This window comes from Gobio gobio, assembly GCF_949357685.1.
Source record: "Gobio gobio genome assembly, chromosome: 1".
NCBI lineage: Eukaryota > Metazoa > Chordata > Actinopteri > Cypriniformes > Gobionidae > Gobio > Gobio gobio.
This window is the reverse complement of record NC_137097.1, coordinates 43,355,482-43,381,577: the sequence shown is the minus strand read 5'-3', so window position 1 is coordinate 43,381,577 and position 26,096 is coordinate 43,355,482. Positions and strand designations below refer to the sequence as shown.

General features: G+C 38.3%; 1 protein-coding gene across 4 annotated transcripts in view; it reads left to right on the top strand.

Moving 5' to 3' along the window:
• Positions 1 to 2,447: 2,447 nt before the first annotated feature.
• hdac5 (histone deacetylase 5) overlaps positions 2,448 to 26,096 on the top strand; it is an 82,921-nt gene continuing 59,272 nt past the window's right edge. For 2 of the 4 annotated variants that reach the window (XM_079826616.1, XM_079826614.1), the window contains exons 1-2: positions 2,448 to 2,657; positions 20,527 to 20,765. In XM_079826616.1, coding sequence (XP_079682742.1) covers positions 20,744 to 20,765 — 22 coding nt within the window. In that variant the 5' untranslated portion in view covers positions 2,448 to 2,657; positions 20,527 to 20,743. The remainder of the gene's footprint in view (positions 2,658 to 20,526; positions 20,766 to 26,096) is intronic. The other 2 variants (XM_079826615.1, XM_079826613.1) reach the window with 1 other exon arrangement.

Sequence of the window (26,096 nt, the reverse complement as noted above, 5' to 3'; positions counted from 1 at the left end):
GGCTCATTGTAATAAAAACATAACGGTGCATTATGTAAGGTCTTTATACACCACTGAAAACATATGTATATTATATTGCATTTCTGTCACTAGAACATCATAAATAATACACACTGCACCTTTAAAAGGAAGCTCCTATATGTTAAAACTTTGCTAATAAGTCATTTTGAGGTGCTGTAATCCTTTTTTTTTTAATACTGCACATCAAATGTTTTTATATCTCTGAAATATGTGAATATCACATATTTGTGAGAGTCCCTAAATCCTGGAACACACCAAGCCGATGGTTGGCTGTCGGGCAGTTTTCGTGCTTCGGCCAACTAAGTTTTCTCTGTGTGTTCCGCTCCGTTGGCTGATGTTGGTCCTCGTCGGCTATTTTTCAGCCGATTCGACATGTTGAATCGGCGTTGGCGCTTGTTGGTCAGTCGGGCCATCTGATCGTTCTGATTGGCTGTTCAGCTATTGAACCAGTGCATGAGAGAAAAAAACAGAAGTGACCATCTGTGGTGAGCGAGATTATGAGCTTGGTGTGGTTATGGGCAACTTTGGACCCAGACGCTGCCGACGTGAGCCAACTCCGCAGTCTGCTTTTGTCGGCACTAGTTGGTCGGTGTAGGTTTGGTGTGTTCCTTGCTTAAGACAGAGCTCCAGCATTTCTCTGTGGAGAGAGGAGAACCTTCCAGAAGAAAAACCATCTCTGCAGCACTCCACCAAACAGGCCTGTATGGTAGAGTGGCCCGACGGAAGCCACTCCTCAGTAAAAGGCACATGACAACCCGCCTGGAGTTTGCCAAAAAGGCACCTTAAGGACTCTCAGGCCATGAGTAACAGATTGAAAAAGATTGAACTCTTTGGCCTGAATGGCAAGCGTCATGTCTGGAGGAAACCAGGCATCGCTCATCACCTGGCCAATACCATCCCTACAGTGAAGCATGGTGGTGGCAGCATCATGCTGTGGGGATGTTTTTCAGCTGCAGGAACTGGGAGACTCAGGATCGAGGGAAAGATGAATGCAGCAATGTCCTTGATGAAAACCTGCTCCAGAGCGCTCTGGACCTCAGACTGGGGCGAAGGTTCATCTTCCAACAGGACAACGACCCTAAGCACACAGCCAAAATAACAAAGGAGTGGCTATGGGACAACTCTGTGACTGTCCCTGAGTGGCCCAGCCAGAGCTCAGACTTGAACCTGATTGAACGTCTCTGGAGAGATCTGAAAATGGCTGTGCATCGACGCTCCCCATCCAACCTGATGGAGCTTGAGAGGTCCTGCAAAGAAGAATGGGAGAAACTGCCCACAAATAGGTGTGCCAAGCTTGTAGCACCGTACTCTAAAAGACGTGAGGCTCTTATTGGTGCCAAAGGTGCTTCAACAAAGTATTAAGCAAAGGCTGTGAATACTTATGTACATGTGATTTTTTTATTTATTCCGTTTTAAATTTTGAATACATTTGCAAAGATTTCAAACAAACTTCTTTCATGTTGTCATTATAGGGTATTTTTTTGTAGAATTATGAGGGGAAATAATGCATTTAATCCATTTTGGAATAAAATATAAAAAATTACAGGAATATTTCCGCTATAAAGAAATAATGGAATATGGAAGAGTCAAGAGAGTGGTCTGCCCTTTATTAGCCAATCAGATGCCTCATTTTAATTTCAATTTTTTTTCCCAACATTTTTTTCAAAATTAAATTTTTCAAAATTGTGTAAAACTTTAATTAGCAAAGAATTACAGATTACCTTTAATTAAGTGACTAAGGCTGGCATAAGTTAGTCAAAATGGGTTAAATCACATAAATCAGAGGTTTTCAAACTGGGGGCTGTTAGGGGGTCCATGGAAAAGTCTAAAGAAAAATAGTGTAAAAATAAAAAAATAATTAAAAAAACAATATTAAACTAATTAAATAAATTGACAAACTAAATACAAACTATAATAAGTTTCAAATACTAGCCTATTATAGGCCTGCACAATTTATAATAATAATTTTCAAAGTATAAATTTGGTCTTTATACACGAAAATATATTGTTTTTTTTATTATTTAGGATGGAGGGGCCTCGCACCAGGATGATCATATTTGGGAGTCCATGGTATCTAAATTTTTTTTTTAAACCCCCTGCCATAGGCTACAGCACCTTTAAGAAATGTTATAAGTGTGTAACATCCTCGCTCGCCCACCACTTTCTCCCCACGCATCACATACTCCAAAACCTACCAAAAGGGAGCGCCCTCCTCTCTAAAACCAGTTTAGTTCCTGTTTAAATATAGGCAATACATATTTAAAACATTAGACTCCTGGTAAAATTAGACCATCCTTTGTAGCAAACTCAGACGCTCGGAACACATCGTCTTAATTAACAGCGGTCTTCACATCGGCATCTCTGAGACCCGCGAGACCCGCTCTGCGGGTTGTAATCTGTCGTGTCGCGCGCTATTTTTAGAACCCACAGCCGTGGTCACGTGACCGTCGAGAGCACGTCATTAATGTTGTTGTTGGTGGAGAAGCTGCAAATATGGAGGAAAGAGAGTTGAGACAGGAAAAATTGTACTTTTCATGATCAGTGGAGGAAAATAGCTTCGCAAAAGTGATAAAGAGGAAGACGGGCGTTGAAATAAGACGGGCTGTGACGGCGCGCGGAACGACAACAAGTATCAGGTAAAGTATAAAGAAACATTTACATTATCTGATAGTGATGGTTTATGTTCTGTCTTTCCCCTCCTGGGTTTGACACCCACCGACAGGCAACGGTCTTACCCGCAGGGAAACACATTATGTTGACAGCGGATGGATTTTGTACTGCATTTAGAAAGCTTTACACCTTTGCACATTGGCGAATTCGCACACTGGACAGCCTTAAACAAACATCAGGAGTTTGTCTGATTTAGCCCGAGTTCCTTAAAACTATCGCCATTTCTTTGCCCGTGGAAATCGCCTGCCGGGATGAGTTTGATATTTTCATGACCGGCAGTCTTCCAGTGTAATATCTGTGCGTTTTGTACAGTCAGTTGAAGGTTGATCGGTTTGAACTCCACTATAGCGCAGAAGATGTTCTCCTGCGATGGAGGAGAAGCGATTATATCATATTCATCAGGATCTTTTATTGCGCAACGATGAATGAAAAGAGAGAGTGTCACGCGAGCTATTTTTTACCGCCATACCGCAAGGTTATGATGACATTTTACAGTGATCAGTATAAATGAGCAATGTCCGAAGGAGATGTCTGAACTGGTGATTAATGTATATTCGGTTCTTTGGTTTTGACATAAGTTCAAAATGATGATTATAAGAAAAATATGCTGAATTTATTCTCAGACAAAACTTCAACTGAATTATTTTATCAGAGAACATTCTGTACTTTGGTAGAATAGGTCATTTAAATTATATCATTAGTAGCCGATCTATCTATCTATCTATCTATCTATCTATCTATCTATCTATCTATCTATCTATCTATCTATCTATCTATCTATCTATCTATCTATCTATCTATCTATCTATCTATCTATCTATCTATCTATCTATCTATCTGTCTGTCTGTCTATCTGTCTGTCTGTCTGTCTGTCTGTCTGTCTGTCTGTCTATCTATCTATCTATCTGTCTGTCTGTCTGTCTGTCTGTCTGTCTGTCTGTCTGTCTCTGTGTCTGTCTGTCTATCTATCTATCTATCTATCTATCTATCTATCTATCTATCTATCTATCTATCTATCTGTCTGTCTGTCTGTCTGTCTGTCTGTCTGTCTGTCTGTCTATCTATCTATCTGTCTGTCTGTCTGTCTGTCTGTCTGTCTGTCTGTCTGTCTCTGTGTCTGTCTGTCTGTCTATCTATCTATCTATCTATCTATCTATCTATCTATCTATCTATCTATCTATCTATCTATCTATCTATCTATCTATCTATCTGTCTGTCTGTCTGTCTGTCTGTCTGTCTGTCTGTCTGTCTGTCTGTCTGTCTGTCTGTCTGTCTATCTATCTATCTATCTATCTATCTATCTATCTATCTATCTATCTGTCTGTCTGTCTGTCTCTGTGTCTGTCTGTCTGTCTGTCTGTCTGTTTGGTTATGAGACAATAACTGTATTTCACAGAAGTCAAGTCATGGCTGTTCAATGTTTTCACCTCTCTTGTCAAGTGGGTTGACCGAGGACTCCAAGTAATCAAATAATTTCTCAGTTTTTTTTCTACTTCTGATGATTAACTCGTCAAAAAATGAAGTCACGACTTCAGCTGTCCCAGGAAATAGGCTGGTATTTCACTCATGCACCAAGATTGACATTTTTCGCTTGGCTGACAAAGGATGTAACTCATTTGTCTTGATTTGTGTGAATGGAAGATGATGCCATTGTACCATTATTATGTGATGAGCTCAAATGGGTGTAACAATGAACACATCATTGTAGGTTAGTTGGGTCAGGTTCAATTATGTAGCATTAATTGGGCTAGTTGAACCGCAACAAAAATAGTTTTGGTTGCCCTTTATTGTGGCGCTTCTGAATCCTGATAATCTCAAGTAGTGACTTTTTTTTTTTTACATGCATTTAGAAGATTCTTAATGTGTTCTTTTTAAACCAACCATTAAAGGAGCTTAAAAAAGCTGTGTTTGCTCTTTAGGATGTGAGAGGGGTCAGCTGATGGTGGATATGACCATGCTCAAGGAGACAAGCACAATCTGCCTTAGTCACGTTTACTAGTGAGTTGACTCCAGTTATTTCGAGGAAACAATGTCCTCTTTACTGCTTATGGATCTGGTGGATCTTAAAAATGTGATTTTAGAATTTGCTAAACAATAGGTCCAGGGATTGATGCACTGATGTGTCTGTGTAGATTTTGAAATCTCTGGATTGATTTTTATGCAAATCAGATGAATTGAATTTCATATTTAGCCATGACTCTTGGTCGGTGCTCTTGTGTTTCGATGCAAACCTAAGTTGCGGATATTAAGGAAACATAGTGGAGGGAATTTGCTAAGATTGAGTTGTGCCCCCCCCCGATAACATTGGTATTTTCATACACTGTTTGCACTGTTTTAGATTTATGCAGCAGATCACAAACTGACCCAAATTCACTCTTTCTGAATATAACTTTGTTATAGAGTGCTTTCTCTGGGCTTGAATAGCACAGGGTTGATAGTGCCAGCCAGATATTTTGATTAATAAGGTGCAATCTACAAACTAGAAGCATAATTTAGGAAAGTGGCAAGTTTGCATTGAAAATAATGACAGTCACTGTCTGGTGACACTACAGCAGAGGTTTATTAGCAGAGAAGAAATGGAGAACAAGACAGTGGTTTCTGAACTAAACGATGTCCTTCTATTCTCTTAAATACATCACATTTGACTTGATTATACAATACAGATTCAAGATAATGTGCGTAGGATTACTTTTCTGTTTATTCGGCCTATATATTTGCACTATAGGTGACCACAGTTATATTAAAAAGTTATAAAAAATTGCATAACGGTTATATTTGGGTAGTTTTATTCAATTGCATTTGCTCTTATCGTACAGTATGTATAGTTTTGTCTATTTTTGGCTCGTGATTTGTTTTGATTGGCTCAATCTGAAAGGCTGTTGGACTTTGACCCTCTCTTTCAGGGAAGCTGAGTTACACATTGCTTGTAGTAAATGCAAGGTAATTGTACTTTATAGGTGCGTAGATACTTTGAGTACTTTCTGTTTTCAAAGTAGGTCAATAAAAGGTGACTAAAACATTTAGTTTACATTTTTTTGCACTGGACATCTGTAGTTTTTCCGATTGTGTCTGTGTGTGAAACTTGTTCCGCTTCTTTGGTTGCCTTGTGCCTCACCTACACGTCCACGTTCACACCCTCATCTTTACGACGTGGTTTGTCAGAATGGAATGCAGAATTCTGGTCTGTTTTGCGTTCTATATGAAGGGCATGGTGAGTCCTAGTAATGAATAGATCCGAACCTCTGCACCACCCACAGCCACACCAGGCTCCTTCAGCCGCTTAACAATATGAGCGTTGCCTCTGGGCCAGGAGGTGAGTGTGGAATGTAGGAGTGTGAAAATCTGAAAATATTTTGATGCGTTGAAAACAGATGTTGCCGTGGTTACGCTACACGGATGACCTGTACCCTCTTTCACGATCCTGTCCGCTCAGAGGCGTCCAAAAACTCCCTTTCAGATTTTTGCAGACTGTTGAGGGTCTAAACATGTATGGTTGGGGTGCATTTTCAGAGGCTTCAGTGTTGGGAAATCCTCTTTCTCTTCCATAATTTGAGCAGAAGATTGGTCATTTTAAATCGCTCTAGACATTACAGGTTCAAAAACAGCAAAGTGGCATGTATTTCATCAATGTGTAATCAAGGTGTGTGACTTCCAGCTCCATGAAGAGTTTGTGTAATGTGCTTTCGAACATGGTAGTCATCCAAATCAGACTGTGATGTGCCTCATGCACTCTCTGCAATGAATGAAAAGTTAAAAAACAAGACAAGAATTGTCATTTGTCTTTGAATTTATAGGAGAATTTTAATGGGTGCAGTAGGGCTTTTTTTTTACTTTTTTTTCCCTATTGTTTTTATTTTTTGTATAACATTATAATACAATGCATATTTATACTTGTATGTATGTATGTATGTATGTATGTATATTTGACTTTTGAGGCTTAATGCTATAGAATAATCGTAATTAATAATCGCAAGGGAATAATCGACAATTATGATTTTTGTCATAATCGTGCAGCCCTATGGTGCAGCATCCACAGCCAACTAAGCTTATATTTAATATGTTGTGATATTACTAGATTTTTCTAATAATTAGAATTAGAATAATTTGTCAGTATTTTTTTTAAAGGAATTAACACTTTTAATCAGCAAGGGTGCATTAAATTGATCAAACTTTTGCATTGTTAGAAAATATTTTGATTTCAAATAAGTGCTGTTCTTTTGAACTTTATATAAATGAAAGAATCCATAAAAAAATTATCATGGTTTTCACAAATATATTGAGCAGTATAACTGTTTTCAACCTTGATAATAATAAGAAATGTGTCCTGATCACCAATATTAGAATGATTTCTGAAGGATCATGTGACACTGAAGACTGGAGTAATGATGCTGAAAATTCAGCCTTTTTTAATCACAGGAATAAAATATATTAAAATGGAAAAGTTATTTTAAATTGAAATATTTCACAATGTTACTGTTTTTGTGGAATATAAATAAATGCGACCTAACCTTGGTGACACTTTGTTGGGTTTTGTCGGATCTGTCAGCGTCTGTTGGGGTTTGTTTTCACCCAATTGAACATTCAATCAGCAGGTATTTTTTCTGTTGGTAAATATGTCATATGCTTTCTCACTATATTACTAAGACCCCCTGTGGTTTCAATGTTGTTTATATGTCTATATGGTGTTTTTAATTTGATTGAAGACAAACCATATTTTCTGCATTAAAACCCCAGTGAACAAAGACAGTCTCAAAAATGCAGTTTAAAATCACTGGTGTTTCTTACGTCACAAATACTTTTATCACTATAGCGGTGAATTATGTATATACAATGTATATTATACAATGTATATTACAATGCTGATTTTGAGAAGGCATATGAACTACATGCCTTTCTCCACTGACGTTCTGAGTTGTTCAATGTGTTTCTAAGGATGCTGATTTTCAGAAGGCATCTCTGTTTCTGAGATGGCGAACGGGAACATGGTTTGTGTAACATTAGCAACACATTATTAGCTGTTTGATAACATAGTCAAGCAAAAGGCTAATCATATAAATTACTGTTACGTGTCCGACGTTGTAGAGATCGATACATAAAATGCATTACCATTCTTATACATCGACTTGTAGACGAGCCTGTATAATTCACTCTTCCACTTCTTCTGAATCAGTTTCTGGTTCAAACACATATTGCTGAATTAAACCAGTATTTCCACTTGCCATTGTGTAGCGTTTACTACAGTAAAGTTGACCAAGTGGATCAGGAAGTCCGAGCTTGTGTGATTCCATGTATACTAAATGAAGCAAAGGTGTAGAGTTTACATTCAAGCTATTTTAAGGCATGAAGAACACAGGAAAAAATACGGCATTTTGATGTTCAAAGATGAGATTTAAGGGATACAATTATTGACTACACTTTAAGGAAGCACTGTATATTTAGGTTGTTTTTGGGTTCAACGGATACCCATTGTACACACATTTCTTAGGGAGCTCTTTTGTGTACTAATACTACCCTAGATGGAACAGAATGCTGGGGACTCTTATTTATTTTTATAGATTTTTTTTCCACTGGCTACACTTTCCTAAAAACATAACACAACTCTAGAGCTCAGAGCTGCACGATTAATCATTAAAAATCATAATAATCGCAATGTCAATTTAAACACCCACACAATCTCATTCTTATATGACAACGATTCGGCCATGTCTATTGACTATTAAAGGTATGAAACTAAGATATTTTCAGCCACACAGTATCGGTATTTCCGTGTTATAAATATTCATATTATCACAGAAGTACTGGGATAAAAAGTTTATAGTTCAGAAACATTGATGTCTATGGTAGCGATCAAAGCAAATCACCCATTGAAAGTAACTTGACGCTTCAAATAACAACACTCATTAAAGGAATTTCTTTCAGAAAGGTTGATTCATCCAGTTATGAAACAAGTGAAGTATTTATGAGTGAGTCATTGAATCATTCATTCATTTTAAATAGACATTTTGTCGGAACCTATAGTGAATTATTTATGTTCTAGTTCAGATTTATCGTGATCTCTATTTTAAACAAACAAACAAAAAATCACTATTCTTAATTTATCCATAATTGTGCAGCTCTACTAAATGTGTATGGTTGTAGCGGTGGAGATTAATGTCAATTTAGAGGATGATTGAATACAAAGCACCACAACATAATCAACTTGCCAGTTGTTGATGTTAATTAGTTAGTTGCTTTCATTGTGTTCAGGGTTTATTTTTAGATGGGTGAATTATCAGGTGACGTCAGACAATTAGTCTTTTTATTCACCATTCTGAATTCTCCCGCCCTCCCACACACACACTGTTTAGCCTCCCTCTGAACCTGTGTATGCAGTCGAATCTTTTGTGTGTCTGTAAGCGTTCATTACGGTTTCTCTGACGTCTGTTTCTCAGTAATGCTCTGGATTGTGTGGTGTTGCTCAACGGAGCTCTGTGTGAATCTGAATATCATGCTTTGTCAAAATGTAGTGAACTATTGGGTGAGTGAATAGCAGTCTTTTTGCAAACTGTGTCACACAGCTTATTTTAGACTACTGTTTTAATTCATACTGGTCTATATTTCAGCAGACTATTGAAAAGAATGAATCAAATTTCCCAATAGGCTTCTGATAGTTTTCTGGGTTTATTTTTTATGGGTCTCTTATTCAGGTTGATTTGCGGTTTGATTATGAGGGGCATAAAGCCAGATTAATTTTGGGAAATACATTTCTACCTCCACAAGATGCATTGGTTCAGCTGAGTAATTTTTTGTTGTTTTTGATTGCCCTGGACATTACAGGTTCAAAAACAGCTGATTAAAGTGCCATGTAATCAGGGAGTAATCTGGTGACTACATCAAAGGTGTGTTTCAGAAAAAATGCGGGTAACCAAACAGTTGACAGTATCCATTGGCTTCCATAGTATGAAAATAAAACAAGTCAATGGCTACTGTCAACTGTTTGGTTACCTACATTCTTCAAAATATAATCTTCTGTGTTCACCCTGTGGTCTGTGGAGAGCTAGGGGTCTGTAGAAAAGTTTAGAGAAAAATAATATGTCTCTATTTGAAATTGCTCTATTAATTAATCAATTGCTAAATAATTCATAGTTATTTATTGTATTATTATTATTAATTATATGTTAAAGGTGCACTATGTAACTTTTCCGTCCACTAGAGGTCGTCTATTCAAAACAAAGGCGTAGTTTGATGACTCCACATTTGAGCGCAGAATCTTGGGATGTGGTCTTCACCTCACAGCCGGTGGAAAAGAATCGGGATAGGACTCGGGCAGAAATCATGTGGATGGATGTGATTATAAACGTTACTGTAGTATGAAGCAGAAGCAGGGCAGAGTGTTGTGGAGCTGAGCAAGGCCGCTGGAGCGATTGATAATAAGATGAACGCAACACACACCTCGCGAGCCGCGGGACTTTTATTATGCCACAGTCGCCGGCGCCAATTCCGCTTTTCCGGTCTTGAGTATGAGGTAACGCAGCTCTGTTTATCATATTAGATACATCTGAGTGTGTTGAAAATTATGTTATGACGTTACTCTGTGCGTTCCCTCGACGGCTGCTATGACACTCGTTGCACACTGCAGTGAGGGTAAAGCAATTCTGCAAAATAAAACCGGAAACTGAGGGGAACGCAGATATTACGCCATTGACAGGCGACTCTCTCACACGTCCCGGTTCCTTGGTTAAATAGCAATTTTCTCACAATTTACAAATAGTTGGAAACATTTGGGATATTGTAAGTACTCAACTGAACAAAATAATAGTTTTTGGATATTTTACTGCAAAAATTTTACATAGTTCACCTTTAAAAATGGACAGCATTATTAATTGTAGTATTTGTTTATATTGTTTATTATATTAAAATTGACAGAATTTGGCATTTTATTACTGTTTCATTCTCTAAAGAATGGTCGAAAATCATAAAATGAATCACATTTTTACAATTTATTGACAGCCATCAGTTGTATGTTTATTGATCATTTATCAGTACTCAGTACATGTTGGACAGAAAAAGATATAGTGTAAACTTTATAGTTAATATTTGACACATTTTATGTTTATTGTTGGTCTTTATACATTATACTGTATAGCTGCTGTTGTATTTTGGAAGGGGGTCTCTTTTAAAGTGCCCCTATTATGGATTTTGGAAAGTTTTAAATCTGAAAGTGCAGCATATATAAAGTTATTGTCTCTCAAAAGTAAGAGTCGACTCTGAGTCAATCAAACAAAAGGTTTTTCAAACGAATCCCAAGCCGTTTCGTTGTGACGTCAAGCTGAAACATTAGCATATTGCCCGTCTACTTATTGCGTGCGCAGACACCAGGGAAACATCGAACCACCACAAACACTGCAGCGGATACTGGATGGCATCATGTTGAGAAGACGCTGTGCCCTACAATGTGTTTATTGTGTTTCATATTGTGTAAGGCTAACCGGCTAACTCACGTTATTACTGTCTTATTGAAACATTACTGTTAATCAGCTGTGGGCTGCAGTTTTACCTAAAACTGTCTATTAAAGCAGACTGTCTGTCATTCTTACTACTTTGAGTAAAGATAATGGATGGAGCAAGATTTGTTATGCAACCTTTGTTGTTACATCAGTCATTCAGGTTAGTGCTGGGCTAATGTATGTGCTGTTATTGATACAGTTCCTGCATGTGCACCGCAATACATTAGAAACACACACACAGGTTTGTTGATGGACGCACACTTGCTAATGCTGATGGTGAGGAATTACAGTTGAAACATCTCATAATGTACCTCAAACTGAGTAGCATCACTGAGAATTGATCTGCTCAAGGTTCGGGTTGAAAAATTAGTTCTTCCATTTAGGGATGTGACGGTGAGGAAATTTTCCCACCGGTTAATTGATGTGTGACAACACCGGTAATACCGGTATCACCGGCGGAGGCTTTTAAATCACTAATTCTATCTAACCGAAAGTAACATGCACACGACCGCTTTGAACTGAAAACGCGCCAGTGTTGCGTATTCACACACCGTGAATGACAGCTCGTCTGTAAATGCGCGCTCTGTGAGGCCATGGGTGCGTCTCAATCAGTTCCCTAGTTCAGTAGTCAGGGCACTGATCAAGCATTGATCAGTCTATGATTGAGATGCACGCCATGAATGAATAACAGTTCGTCCGTAAAGCCTCGTTTATACTCGACGCGCCCGCACGAGCGCGAGGGTGCGCGCGGCAAAAATAAATGCGCGCAGTCAGCGTAGCGCGGAGGCTCGCACTGCGGAGCCAGGCGAAAGTAAACAATGCGCTCTCTGTGCGGCCGTGCACATTTAACTTTCGGTTTTGAATTAGCGCCAATTCGGCTGCGGGTTGCTTGAATTGTGGATTCATTATCCTATTATTTTTAATGAAAAACACAACAACAAAACAAATGACAAACTCCCTTAAATAGGCGCTTTTACGTTTCGCTTTGAAACCAAATCTTCCGCGATCATCTCAGTCAGCTCCTCACTCTTAAATCTGATGAATGACTCCTGCCGCTGCCGAGACTCACGGTCGGATCCTGCTTTATTAAGCAGATACGTTCAGTTTTTATTTGTATTGTCTGTTCTCTAACTGAACTAAATTATTTTATTACTATAAAAAAAAAATCAAAAAGACGGTGGGCGGTGCCACGGTGGGCAAGTGATGTAACCGGTGTTGAGTCTGGACACCGGTAACACCGGCAACACCGACTATCGTAGCAAGCCTATTTCCATTGTTTCATCATCGATTTGGACTCGTGCTGGGATTGATGTAAAATAGAAGTAAAATCTCCGTTACCGTCTTTACAGTGTGTACAGTCTCTGAGCTTTAAGAAGCCTCCAGATGGAGCTGGAGTTCAGTAATGGTAATGGGCGCTTGTTTCCGAAATACGCGCTGTACACGGTAGACCAATCACAACAGACTGGGCCTTCTGACCAATCAGAGCAGAGTAGCTCGCGAAAAGAAGGGATTTATTGAGACCGATTCATCCAGTCGTTTGAGAATCGTTGAACAATGTGGTGATGTGCAATGTATATTATGAGAAAATGAATGTTTTGACCTGTGATGCATGTAAACCTGTTGTAGAAGACCTCCAAAACAAAATTAGGAAACTTTAAAATAGTATAATAGGGACACTTTTAAGTCGCAAAGTGATCTTATTGTGGCATCGAAAAGACTAGATTAGTGCTTAAAGTGTGTCAAGCAGCCATTGCTAAAGGGATAGAGAGGTTCATTTGTCTTTGTGGATGTGAGCCATGCAGAATCCTGGAACACAGCGGTCAGAGACTCGAGGTCTGACGGAGGACACCGCCACTTTCTTGGGCGGCTGCCATACCTGTCATGCTCCATGCTGCATGCTAATGACCAATTTCAGCTTTTGGTTTGACCGCTCTAAAGCAGCAAGGACTCTGTAACCTTACCTAACTGCGCACACCTGCTACTAAAAGTGTAAATATTATAGACCTTATATGTTGTAGAACGTTATTAACGTGATGTTGCATGATGACACATGACCGTATTTGTTTGAATGAGTGTTTACTCGGGCGTTCATCTTTGAATTTGAAGGGCCTCCTTTAAAATCAAGTCAAACAAGCCTCTTGATCTCATCTTGGTAGAATGACGCAAGGGCTTTTGTCTCCACCGTCTCCTAGGTGACCACTTCCTGGGTCACCAGGCAGCGTTCACCTAATTTCTTGTGGAACAGCTCACCCGTCGCCCTGCAATCGAACATTTATTCCCTGCATATTCTATATGTCCCAGGCAGGGTGTGCGACAGCATGCTAAATCTGTTGTACTATTTTAATCCTCACACGTCACTTGGATAATGCATCCGCAGTGCTCCAGTCAGCATTCAGAAGTGGTTAAAGGTTTTAAATACTACAATTATTCTTGTGACTGCTTTCTGACACAACTTGTGTCACTTAAGGCACCCACACACTGATAATCTGGCTGATTTTGGGGCGAGGTAAATTCCTGATTATCTTCTACAGATTATTTTATCATATTTTCCTGTCGTGTGAGGTGTGATTGAATCTGCTCAGAAAAGAATGTCGGGGCTACACCAATCTCAAATTGTAAATATCCAATAAGTTGAATATTTATGATCAGAAATCTTGTTGAGTGGGGGGAACGCCGAAGACAAACACGCACACACTTTGTAGATTGTCATGTGGAACGAAACTATACCAAATCAGAAAGCGAGCTGACAGAAGACGGAGGCATAAACAGACTTCTTGCCCGTCATCTGCCATGTTTGTTTACTCTAAAGTCACATTTGACCATGAGGAATTAGTTTTTTTTCCACAATAGGGACTCTATGATTTTTTTAATCATCATGTTTTTGGTCTATAGGGCTGGTCCGAATACCATTTTTTTTTAAGTTCAAAGTTTCGGTAGTAATCAACACCGAATATTCAAAGCTTCGGAGGGAGGGGGCTGAACATATTCTTCTCTCTAATAAAGGCAGGAATCTTGACAAGCGGCGCGCCACACGCGGGCAGGGCTTATATGCTCAGAGAACGGACACTGCACTAGTGATACAAAACACACAGTTCTGTTACGTCCCAGTACAAGCTCCTATGTTTCGCAGTAGATTCATTTAGATCGATAATAACATGTAATAGGCTTGCTGTGATAGTCTGTGTTACCGGTGTTCAGGCATAACACCGGTTACATCTCTTGCCTACTGCGGCACCACCTCCACCGTCATTTTGATATATTATAGTAGTAAAAATAATAATTAGAGAACAGATTAACCATATTAAAAACTGAACGTGCAGCGTGAACTGAACGAGAGTCGCAGCGCATCAGAAGCAGGAGTCAGATTTCTGGCTATGTCATATAGCCCATAACACGCTCACACATACATTTTTTTTAGCATTGTTGCGAGGAGTAAAATTTACGTATGTGGTTTCAATAACCAGATGCTTTTAGACTTTAGTTTTGACTGTATTGAGTGCAGACCACCTCCTGAAGTGGCTTTTAGTATTTTCTATGTTCTAAATGCTCCTGTTGTCTTCTGTGCCCAGACTTAAGTTTTGTTTGATACATTCAAGAAGCATGTTTTCTTTGAGCAGGTAAAATTAAAGGTTCAGTTCATATAACTGACTGACAAAATTGTATACATGAGGATGCAGTGCATCGTCAATGTATTGGGATGCATCGTGATATCGAATTGAACCGAATCGATGGCATGATAATCGTAATCGAACCGAACCGTGAGACCAGTGTAGGTTCACACCCCTACAACCCACCAAAAGATCTTCATTGGCTGCCTGCGAACAATGTCTATGTTGACCCGCCCTCAAACACTTTTTCTGCGCCGCAAAAGCACATTCTCTTTTTATACACTTCCAAAGGATGATGTGAAGAGCCTCGCATCAGAAACGAGTGATGGAAACGCTAATTTAAATAACGCTAAGTTAATACGAATAATGGGAGATGGAAATGCATTTGCCAATTAAACCCATATGATTAATCGGCTGTTTCTGCTGATGGTGTTTTATTTACTGTTGGTTACTAGGTTACCACCTTCATCTGCTCGAATAAGTTGATGGAAATGTACCTAATTTGCAAATCTTTCCAAATTTGTGTCTTTTTTTGTGAACTTTCAAAAGATTTGCTTCATGTTTGGATGGAACCCCAGCTAGTGATACAACAGCAGTATAAACTTGAAGATGATTGTTTCTCAAATCTCCGCAAGGTCCGCGTGGGATTTGCAAAACGCTTATCCAATAATGATGGGACAGTACCCACTTTATTTGGACCAACTGCTGTGTTTAGGCCTCAATACTTTTTCCAAAATGATACAAGACGACAACAATAAATGACTCCCCAAAACGAGTCATCAAACACTATAACAATATAGTGCAGTTTAGTGTGTGAACTGGAGCTGGAGCTGTGCTTTCAGTAGTTTGATTTTAGAAAATCTGCACATGGAGTTTCTTTTGTTCTTGATACGTAATAGGAAGGGTTTTTAATGCTTATATCAGGTTAGCCTGTTTGTCTGATGCTTTACTGATTAGTCTCCTGAGACAATTTGGGATTTGCTTTACCATTTTGTGACACAGATGGTGAAATTAGTGGACCTTGATGGTTTGGAAACCTTCATTCAGTGAGATGCGGGAGGCTTTAACATCAAGCACGGACGCTAGTGAGCGCTAATCAACACATCTCCACCCCCACGCTATTCACACCCTCGTTGAGTGACTGATGCCTTCTCATATTCTCGGCCTCAAAGAAAGAGAGCTACGCACCTCGGGAAGGATGGTTCTCTCAAGCGAGCCAGTGTTTAAACTCTCATCAGACGTCCCATCCTTTTTAAGAGCATTAAACACTGATCAGCACTCTGGCACGAAGCCTGACCACTTGCACGAGAGAGAGAGAGAGATAGAGAGATAGAGAGGGGAGTGACAAAGATTTGGACAGGAGGAGCTTTCAGCTCTTCCATTAAATCACTGACAGAGCTTTAGAGACCAGCTTTAGCCTGCTCTTTAGTCAATACAGGGCTTTCCAGGAACTGTACCAGCATGTTAGGCCCTGGGACATGTCAGAGCTGGCTGTGGCCAAAGAAAAGAACAAGCCTTTCAGAATGAGATCCATATAGGTCCATAGTTTTATTTGCAGACCAATGCAGAACATACTCAGACTTTCTGTAATGAAGTTAAGAAATGTTCTTAACTTGATTTCTATGGTTTCGTGAGTGAATGTGAGTGGTGCTTATGCCACTATCTAATGAAAGTGCCGATGTGAGTGGAAAGATCTGCACTGCAGGTGATCTATGTCATGGTGCAAGATTGCTATGTCGTGCTTTTTTTTGACAGTAAAGTGCAAATACTAGGGATGTCCGGATTAAGCATTTCTTTAACTGTATCAGCTTTATTTTACATCAGCTGTCATGCAGGTGTGGTGCAGTAGGTGACGGTGTGCAACTTCAACCAACCGCCATTGAGTGATGTGGGGGAGCCAGTGAGGTCTGATCCTAGCACATCACACACATGTTCAAGGTTCCGTGTTTAGCCTTTTTGATTGTCACTTTTGTAACGAATAACTCGAAAGTAATTTATTTACGTTTTTTTTTTTAATCTACCAACAGACTGAGACGTTGTTGTCATAATGCATTGCGTCTTGCTTTGGACTTAACTAAGAGACTGGCATTCTGACACCGCAAGCTTCATGCTTTCTAACTTTATCTCCCCTTTTTTCTTTTTGTTGCAATTATTCTGATTATTGTTCATATAAAATACAAGAAATATATATATATATATATATATATATATATATATATATATATATATTATATTATATTATATTCTATTCTATTCTATTCTATTCTATTCTATTCTATTCTATTCTATTCTATTCTATTCTATTCTATTCTATTCTATTCTATTCTATTCTATTCTATTCTATTCTATTCTATTCTATTCTATTCTATTCTATTCTATTCTATTCTATTCTATTCTATTCTATTCTATTCTATTCTATTCTATTCTATTCTATTCTATTCTATTCTAATATAATATAATATAATATAATATAATATAATATATATTCTATAATATATATATTCTAATTAGGGATGCAACAATACAGTTAGTCCACGGTTCAATACATACCTCGGTTTTTAACCACGGTTTTCGGTTCGGTTTGGTTCTGATGTCTTGTCACATCAGTTTTTGCTATTCTATTCTTAAGCGACAGGAACCGCAAGAGGTTAAGGAGAAAATAGACTATTTTTTAATTGCAATACTCTTTCTTTATTTTACTTAAAAGAATTGAAAAACCTTACTTAAACTTAAAACTTTACTTAAAAAAAAACCCTTGTACACATTCCTAGTGTATTGTATAATATAAAATATATATATGTAAAGATTTACACTGGCAGCTCAGAGATGTACAGCAGCATTTAAGTATGAAATTGAATGAATAAATGTAAAAATAAAACACTACATAGACTTCGCTATAAAATATACATTGATTCTTATTAAAGCTACTGTATTAAAGTTTTTCAGTCAAGAGCAGTGAGTGATTTTCTCTTTGTCTTTTGTTGTTGTATTAACATTAAATGGATAGTTCACTCAAAAATGAGAAATGAATACAGGTTTGGAACAATATTAGAGTGAGTAAATAATGACATAATTTTAGAGGTGAACTGTCCCTTTAAGGTGTTCCATGTTCGCTAGGCTGCGCTGCTGTCAATTTAAGACCTGAGTGCATCTAATATACAGACACACGCGATTTTACTTTGACTTTAGACATAACCGACTGTGTTTATGTTAACCTTGTGTGAATTTGACAGTATTAGCGGCGATTAGCGCAGTAAGTTTACTTAGTCCAGTAATCACGTGTTTGACATGCGTTTAGTGCGCGCGCTCGGAGAAGCGCATGTTAAAACAGTGCATATGCACGCGAATGAGCCGGCAAGGCTTTAAAACCTTGCTTTAATGAACTTTCGTGATTGTGAATAACTATAGTGTTCCGTGAGTATAACTCTACCACTAACGTGTGATGTGAATGTATGTCACGTTGTTCAGTATATTGGGATGGAGGCAAATGATAGAATTTGTAGAAAAATACTTAATTAAATGCAAAACCGAAAAACCGCAATTCACAGGCGCGTATTGAACCGTGAAGGCCGTACCGAACTGTTCAATATTATATTGAGAATTGTGGCATCCCTAAATATATATATATATATATATATATATATATATATATATATATATATATATATATATATATATATATATATATATATATATATATATATATATATATATATATATATATATATATATATATATATATATATATATATATATATATATATATATATATATATAGACTGTATCTCAATAGGCCTATAAATATAATAACTGTAGTTATTGTTATATTTAATGTTATAAATACTGTAGTAATTGTTATATTAAATTTGAGCCCCTGAGACTCTCTGCACATCAATGTATAAGTTGGATTGATTTTAAAACTTTAATGTTCAAGTATTGGAACATACAAGTAGTGGAAAATAGAAGTATTGGAACGGGACTCAGTATCAGCAGATACCCAGTATTTAATGACTTGGATCGGGGCACATTTAAGCGATTGATTTTAGTTTTCAGTCATTTTAGGTTTAAGTTAAGTCAAAATTAAATTATTGACTTAAATTATAAAATATGTTATATACCATTTATTTGTTATTGGCCTGAATTTTAATAGTGTTGCATCCCTAGTTTTTAGTGGAAAAATCATTGATTTAAATAAATAAATAAATAAATAAAAGTAATAATTTGTAGATTGAATATATTTGGTTATCAATATACACAACCATTATTCATTATTCTATTCTTTATACATAATTCATCATTTATGTTTTTAAGAAGCAGTGCTTTGATATTTTAACTAATATTTATTAGCATTAATTGTCCATCTCAACTGTTTATCACTTGATTCTCAGTCGTGGTTGATAACTTGATTGTTCTCTTATTTAATTGGTGAGTATCAATCACGATTGCAGGTGTTAAACTTGAGAAACACCCAGATCTAAGGAACAGTCCTGTAGAGTAGACCTTCGTTATATTGGGCTGCATTCTTATAGGCTCATAAATTTGGGGATTTGCAGTTCGAGATTAACGGTTTGAGATTAGCAGTCGAAACGTTACACTCAAGAAATCCAGCTACCATAAAGTCCTGGCCCAAGTTCAAATGACTTTATAAGTGCATCAAAGCAGAACAACAAGACTATTTCCGACATGTATCAGTCACTCATTACGGGTAACTGGCTCTGAGCTGATAACACAAATGTGTTCATGCAGATATTGATTCCTTTGCATATGCAAGTAGGGACCTGGAACACTGTTGTTCTCTCAATAATTCAAGAAAACTGATTGATTGCTTTTAACTATTCCATACCAAGGGAAGTGTGCTATGGTCATATCGGGTCATTAGACAAGTCGCACTGCTGGAGGACGTCCAGGCTGCACTTGCATGATTCGACCAGCAGGTGAGGCTACCGTCCCAGTGCATGCGAGGCAACTCAAAGCCTGCCACCTTCTCAATGCAGTGCTGTGAGTTTTACCAGTGATTTAATGCAGTTAGTCCTTGCATATTGTTCAGAAGTATCTTGTCCAAAAAGGCACCTGGTGTGCGCAGAAAAGTTTTTGACCCATTTTCAGTATTAATACTTCATGTTGATGTGTCGACTTGCAAAAAAATGTGTTTCAGAATGTTAAAATCCCCAAACTCGAATGCTTTGTGATGCATAACATTATCTGCTTGAATACTGAGCAGACCTAAGGCTCAGGAAGTGTGGGCCAGTGTTTTAATAATCACTAAAACTAGACGGTCGAGAACCTCTCTATTCTTTGCTTGGGGCAGGGCTCATGGTAGAATGAAAGGCAGCGTGGGTAATGTGCTACCCTGCTGCGTATCCAGTCGCTGCTAGGCAGCGTGGGTATTGTAGTGCGTCTCCACTGACTTAGAGGCAGGGTGAGTCATCCATTAACATCCTCTGGATCTGTTTTGTAAGCAGCAAACATACAACTCTGTTACGAGTGCAACATTCTGACACGGGCATTAATGACTCTTACAAAACCCGTTAATATGCAGCTAGGGGACTTTACTCACTTTTCGAAAAACAAATGAGCTGTTTTGCTTTATATTATTATTTATTAATGCTCTTGCTTTTCAGACAGGTCACAGCCGCAATCTACTGTAATTTTGAGGAGGGAATTTTGCATGGCATTTTATGGCTTGAAGGATGTCAGTAGTCTCAGTTCCATTAACGTCAGTGTGTTTGTATCTGTTGCAGTGAGGGTGTTCAGCTGGCACCAGCGGCCATCACTGTCCTCCCTGTGAGGTCTACGGTCATGGCTGACGCTGAAGACCCCCTTTAGAACTCGCCGTCTTGCGGCACCTTGCCTCTGAAACCAGGCGAACCAGAGGTTGCACGCTAAGGTTTATCCAAAAAGCATCTTTCCCTGCTACTTGGAGAACTTCAGAGGCAGAGAAGATCAGTGGCGTCATCCATGAATTCACCAAACACACCCGGTGAGAGTTTTTTTACTCTTTCATGTTGCACTCTAAAACATTGATGTTTGCTATTGGAAGATTTTGTCTCAGTTGATAATACTTCCAGTTATCAGATGTTTTAAACATCCATGCTTTAAAGATCCAATTTATAGTGTAAAATATTACTTGAAAAATATTTGGTTTCTATTAAAGCTACGGTCCATTTTTTGGGTTAAAAATGATGCAAAATAAATTTTTGAGCAAGTACATAACCAGCCAGTGTTCAAAAGTATCTCCTTACCTTAGCCCGATTCACAGCGGTAAGCTTGTATTAATGTGTCATAATTTGAGTGGCACTGGGAGATTTCCGCGGGATATTCGAACATGTCGCCGTTTTTCTTTGCTGTCCGCAATATCGTCCGGCTAGTAGTAGTATCGCATGTGAGGATGCTGCAGGTGGCGGATCATTTATAATGGCGGATTGTAATCCAGAAATGTCCAAACGACAGTCATCAGTGACAACTGGAGATCCACCCATAGTCATAAGCAAAAGATTAGACTGTACAGAAATTGAAATCTACACTTCTATAGGTAACGCTAATACACACTAAATACACGTAGTCACGTAATTACACAATGAATTGTTTAAAACTCAAATCTGTGGTTTATTTATAAAGAGAGCGCCTATTCTTTTAAAAATAATCTTACGTTTTTGGAGTTGTGAGCTCCAGTGGATCAGCGGCGTTCAGCACTCATTAACCCCGGCCAGTCCTTCTGACGTTTGCCGCTGGCTCTGATGTCCTGTAGTGGTTCGTCTTGTGTGGATCTAACGGGCGATCTTTGGTGTCACGAATCTATAATTTGTTGTCTGCCAAATCGTTTTGACTGAGGGCAAAGAGAAGTTTCATAACTTTATTTTTTAAGGATATTTAAATACACATGCAGTGAAGATAATGTAGGAGTTGCCTGGACCACATTTGTGTGGCTATTAATGTTTAATATATATTTTTAATGAAAAGAGGCAGAGTGGTGTTTTATGACACATTTCTCCTGGAGAGCCTTGAACGCGTGTCTATTTCGCTTCAAACGCTCGATTTATACGCGCGTCCAATTCGCTGTGGACGCGCGAATGGATTCAAAATGTTCAAGCGTCCAACTAGACACGGTAGACGCGATTTTGACGCTCTATTCGTGTTTGGTGTGAACGCAGCATTAGATTTAATCACTGTTGGTAGCACGATTTATTGCAATGCCTTTTTTCTCAGTTGGTCTGAACAAAAGTGGTAGACATGTGACTTGTTCAGATGACATTTTCTGGTGAAAATTCTTTATTTTGGTCATACTTGATTCCGAAGTACAGTATCAACACCGGTGCGGATGCCACACATACTCCTCAAAACATTAGATTAATCAGCGCTGAGGCACAACCCACGTAAAGATGATAATTCCAAAAATAACTGCAATTGACCGTTCGCAAAAACCCGCCCCTTTTAGTTACTGTTGCTATGTCCGACAAGCCGCACTCTCACACCACACACACACGAACACACACGTTCTCACGCAGTGAAAAACACATCACAGAGCAAAGAGGATACTGACAACGCACTGACAGACAGGACAGAGCAGGTTACTTTTAATATGAAACAAAGACTCAACTCTAAAATATTGTCATTTTTAAATAAATGTAAACAATAAATACCATTTTGTGGCTCTTTAATGTCTGGTGACAGGTCACTGTAGCGCCTCAGTTAAAGCTGCTCGTGAACCGATCATCTTTTGCCATATAGTTAATTTTTTGTATCAAATAAACATGAACTTCAGAAGGAATGTTTTTTCAACTGCGGAAAGATGTCAATACACACCGTTTTTCAAGTTCAAGTCCACCAACGTTAATCTATAAGCTCTCTTGACTGCTTTTTCGGACAAAAATGGCGGATTCGGCGAATGGCGGATTATGATTGGTCAGATCGCCTGTCAATCAAACTCCCGGCGAAGGGTGAATTGCAGGTTTCAAATGGAGATGGCAAAACTTATGGTCTGCTGCTTTGTTACGTTTTTATGTTTCTTTTTTCTACTTATACTAGTTTTATTTATTTTTAATTTATTTATTATTTTACATTTTTTACACTGTTTTTCTCTAAACATTTCCATGGACCTCCTAGAACTCCCTTGCAGCCCTCTGGGGGTCCCCAGACCCTAGTTTGAAAACCCTGCACTACACAACTTTTGCCTAGATTTTTGCCCACGTTTGCAGTCTAGAGGAGTTGACACTAGTTGCTGAAAGTCAGAGCCAGCCTGTGCATTTTGGGTAGTCGGAGTTGACTGATTGACAGAAAAATGCATAGTGTAGGATAGGCACAGACTTTTTATCAGACTTGATTCCATCCACTAGATTCCATCTAGTCTGAAGATATCAAACGTATATTAACAAACATATGATATCTTGTAGTGATTTTAGAACACATATTGTATTCATTTGTCATGTGTCTCTTAGCAGCAAGGCACACGTTTCTGTGTGAGTTTGTGGTATTTGGAACAACTTGAAAATCTTGTATTGTGTGATTCTCAAACGTTTATTGTATTTTTGTCTGTAATGTATTACAAAATCGGTAAGGGTATGATGCCTGGTGTTTTAAAATATGTTTAGATTTGAAAAGTAATTGTATTGTATTTCAGCCTTTATTCTATTCCGCAAAATTCTCCAGATTTTACCCCCAGAATCAGACCAGAAGTCTGAAGGGCCTATAAGAAGAGCTGCAGTGCATGAACGTTTGCATTGTCTGATATTGGTGACACTGCTCACCATGGGGTAGTGCAATTTGATTGCTTTTTGTTCAGCAACTTCCATAACAGATTTTTTTGTGCTGTTTTTCCTAACATGACCTTTTGAGGATTTAAGTTTTTGTTATTTTAGAGAGCATTTTTTGTGCAAATTTTGGGGTAAAACTTGACACACTTAATTATTTTTAAAAATTTTATTTAGATGATTGACTATGACTACTATTTTCTCCTAGTAGTAGAATGATTAACGCAGCTTTATTTAAAGGCATTTGTTGTTGTAGTAGTAGTAGTAGCAGTAGTGGTAATGCAACCTGATTCACAGCTGTAGCAATTACAGATCACGTTTCTAAGAAGATTTTTGGTCTGTCAGCGGGCGAGTAACCCATTGTTATGATTGTGTGCGTATTGTAATTGCGTATAATTGTCTCGTCTCAGGTGAAGCTTAGCCAGATTTGTTGCTCAGACAAACAAAACCTGTGGATTTTGTTCATCTTCCTTCATCTGTCGCCGTACCCTGCAGCTTTCTTCTCCTTCTCGCCCCTTTCTTTTCCCATCAGCCCCCTCTTAATGTGCCTTTAATTCATACCTTCGGCCCTGTGTCCGCCCCCACTCTCTCCTCTCCAGCCTCTCCTCGCCTGGCTCTCTCTGACTCTCTGCCATTTATAATTAGAACCAGTAACAACCTCTATTAACCCTCTGTCCTCCTCATGACGTCTTTGAATGTCACTGGATGCCGTGGCAACCTTCTACGCTTTGCCCCACTCCACATCAACACTGCCCAGAGGGCTCTTTGCTGATTGGCCTCTTTGCTCACTGTGATGCAAACTCATTCGTTCTTTTACGTATGCTTTCTGTGTATACGCCAATGTGATTGACATTTTATTGAGTGCGTGGCTCCAATGAAAACAGCTGAGGAATGTGCTCTTAATATATAACTGCAGCTGGAGTATTTTTTGATATTTATTGATTTTTTTTTGTGCAAGGTTTTGTGTTTCTGTATTGATGTGTTTAGCTGATTTGTTATGACAGCTATTCAGATAGCAGGTATCAAGTCCTCCTGTACTTTCATTTTCATCACATTGAGGAGTTTTACCATCTTCTCTTTAAGGTTCCATTGAATTTGAAAACCACTGTGAACAACAATGGGATAATAGAACAAATGTTTGAGATTTTGAGAGCTCATACTGGCCCCACTGTCATCAGTTACAGTATTGTAGTAACATTTTTGTGAATTAAGCTCCTGTTATTGATTATATTATAATATAATTATATTATATTTGAGTGGGTATAATGAGCGCACAATTTTTGAGCAAGTACACAACAAGCCAGTATTCAAAACTATCTCCTTACCCTAGCCCCATTCACAACGGTAAGCTTGTAAAAATGTGTTATAATTTAAATGGTACTGGTAGATTTCCAAATTACATCTTCAGTGACAACTGGAGATTCACCCGTAGTCAAAAGCAAAAGATCAGACTGAACGGAAATTGAAATCTACAGGTAAAGCTAATACACACTAAATACAGGTAGTCACACAATGCTAATGCTGTTAACATTAACAATTTGAGAACAAAGTATAACAATAATAACAATTTGCCTGGTTTGATGTTATACGAGCGATCGTTGATTTAATCACAGTTGGTAGCGCGATTTATTGTAATGTTTTGTTCCCAAAAGTGACAGACATGTTACTTGTTACTTACAAAGCCGCACATAGGCCTACTCCTCAAAACGTTAGATTCATCCGCGCTGAGCAGCCGCGCCGACGCACAACTCAGGTACAGATGATAACTCCACAAATAACTGCAATTGCAGGTTTCAAACAGAGATGGTGACACAGAGGCAAAACTTACGGACTCCAGCTTTAAAAAACGCTAATCATTTAATACACACTTAACACTTTTAAATGTAGTTTTTGAGCAAATCTCTAAAGAAATATCCATTTCCCATACTGTACAATATAATGTTGTGATGCCTAATTAACTTGTAGAATTTAAAACCAATGATTTTAGTTTACATTTTTAATGCAAGAATAGAATTTTACTATCAGCCATAACATTAAAATAATTATGGTTTATCGGTACCAGAAATGTTATAGCATTGCATCCGCATCACATCCCTACTTGTATCTTATTATTTTTGTAGTAACTTCACATAGTACCTAAAAACCAGGCGAGTTCAGGTGCACACGCGTCAAACGTTATGCACTGTCACTTTGTGCTCGTATTCTTTTGGGGGTCATATGTCTTTTAAGATGTTTTCTTATTGTTTGTGAACTTTACTGCATGTTAGACTTGCTGCGATAGTCTGTGCTGATGGTGTTACAGCTTTCCTATTTAAAACTTGACTCTTCTGTAGTTACATCGTGTACTAAGACCGGGGGAAATGAAAAGTTGCGATTTTCTAGGCCGATATGCGTAATGATCAAGGAACTTTGCTGCCGTACCATGGGTGCAGCGGCGCAATGATAAATGCCTTTCAGTGCCTAAAAATAGTCCCCAGCACACTCCCTGTGCAAGCAGGTTGTCATGACGGTTATGTTGACGGAAGTTAGCCTATTTTCAGGCACTGCGTAATATCAATCTTAGT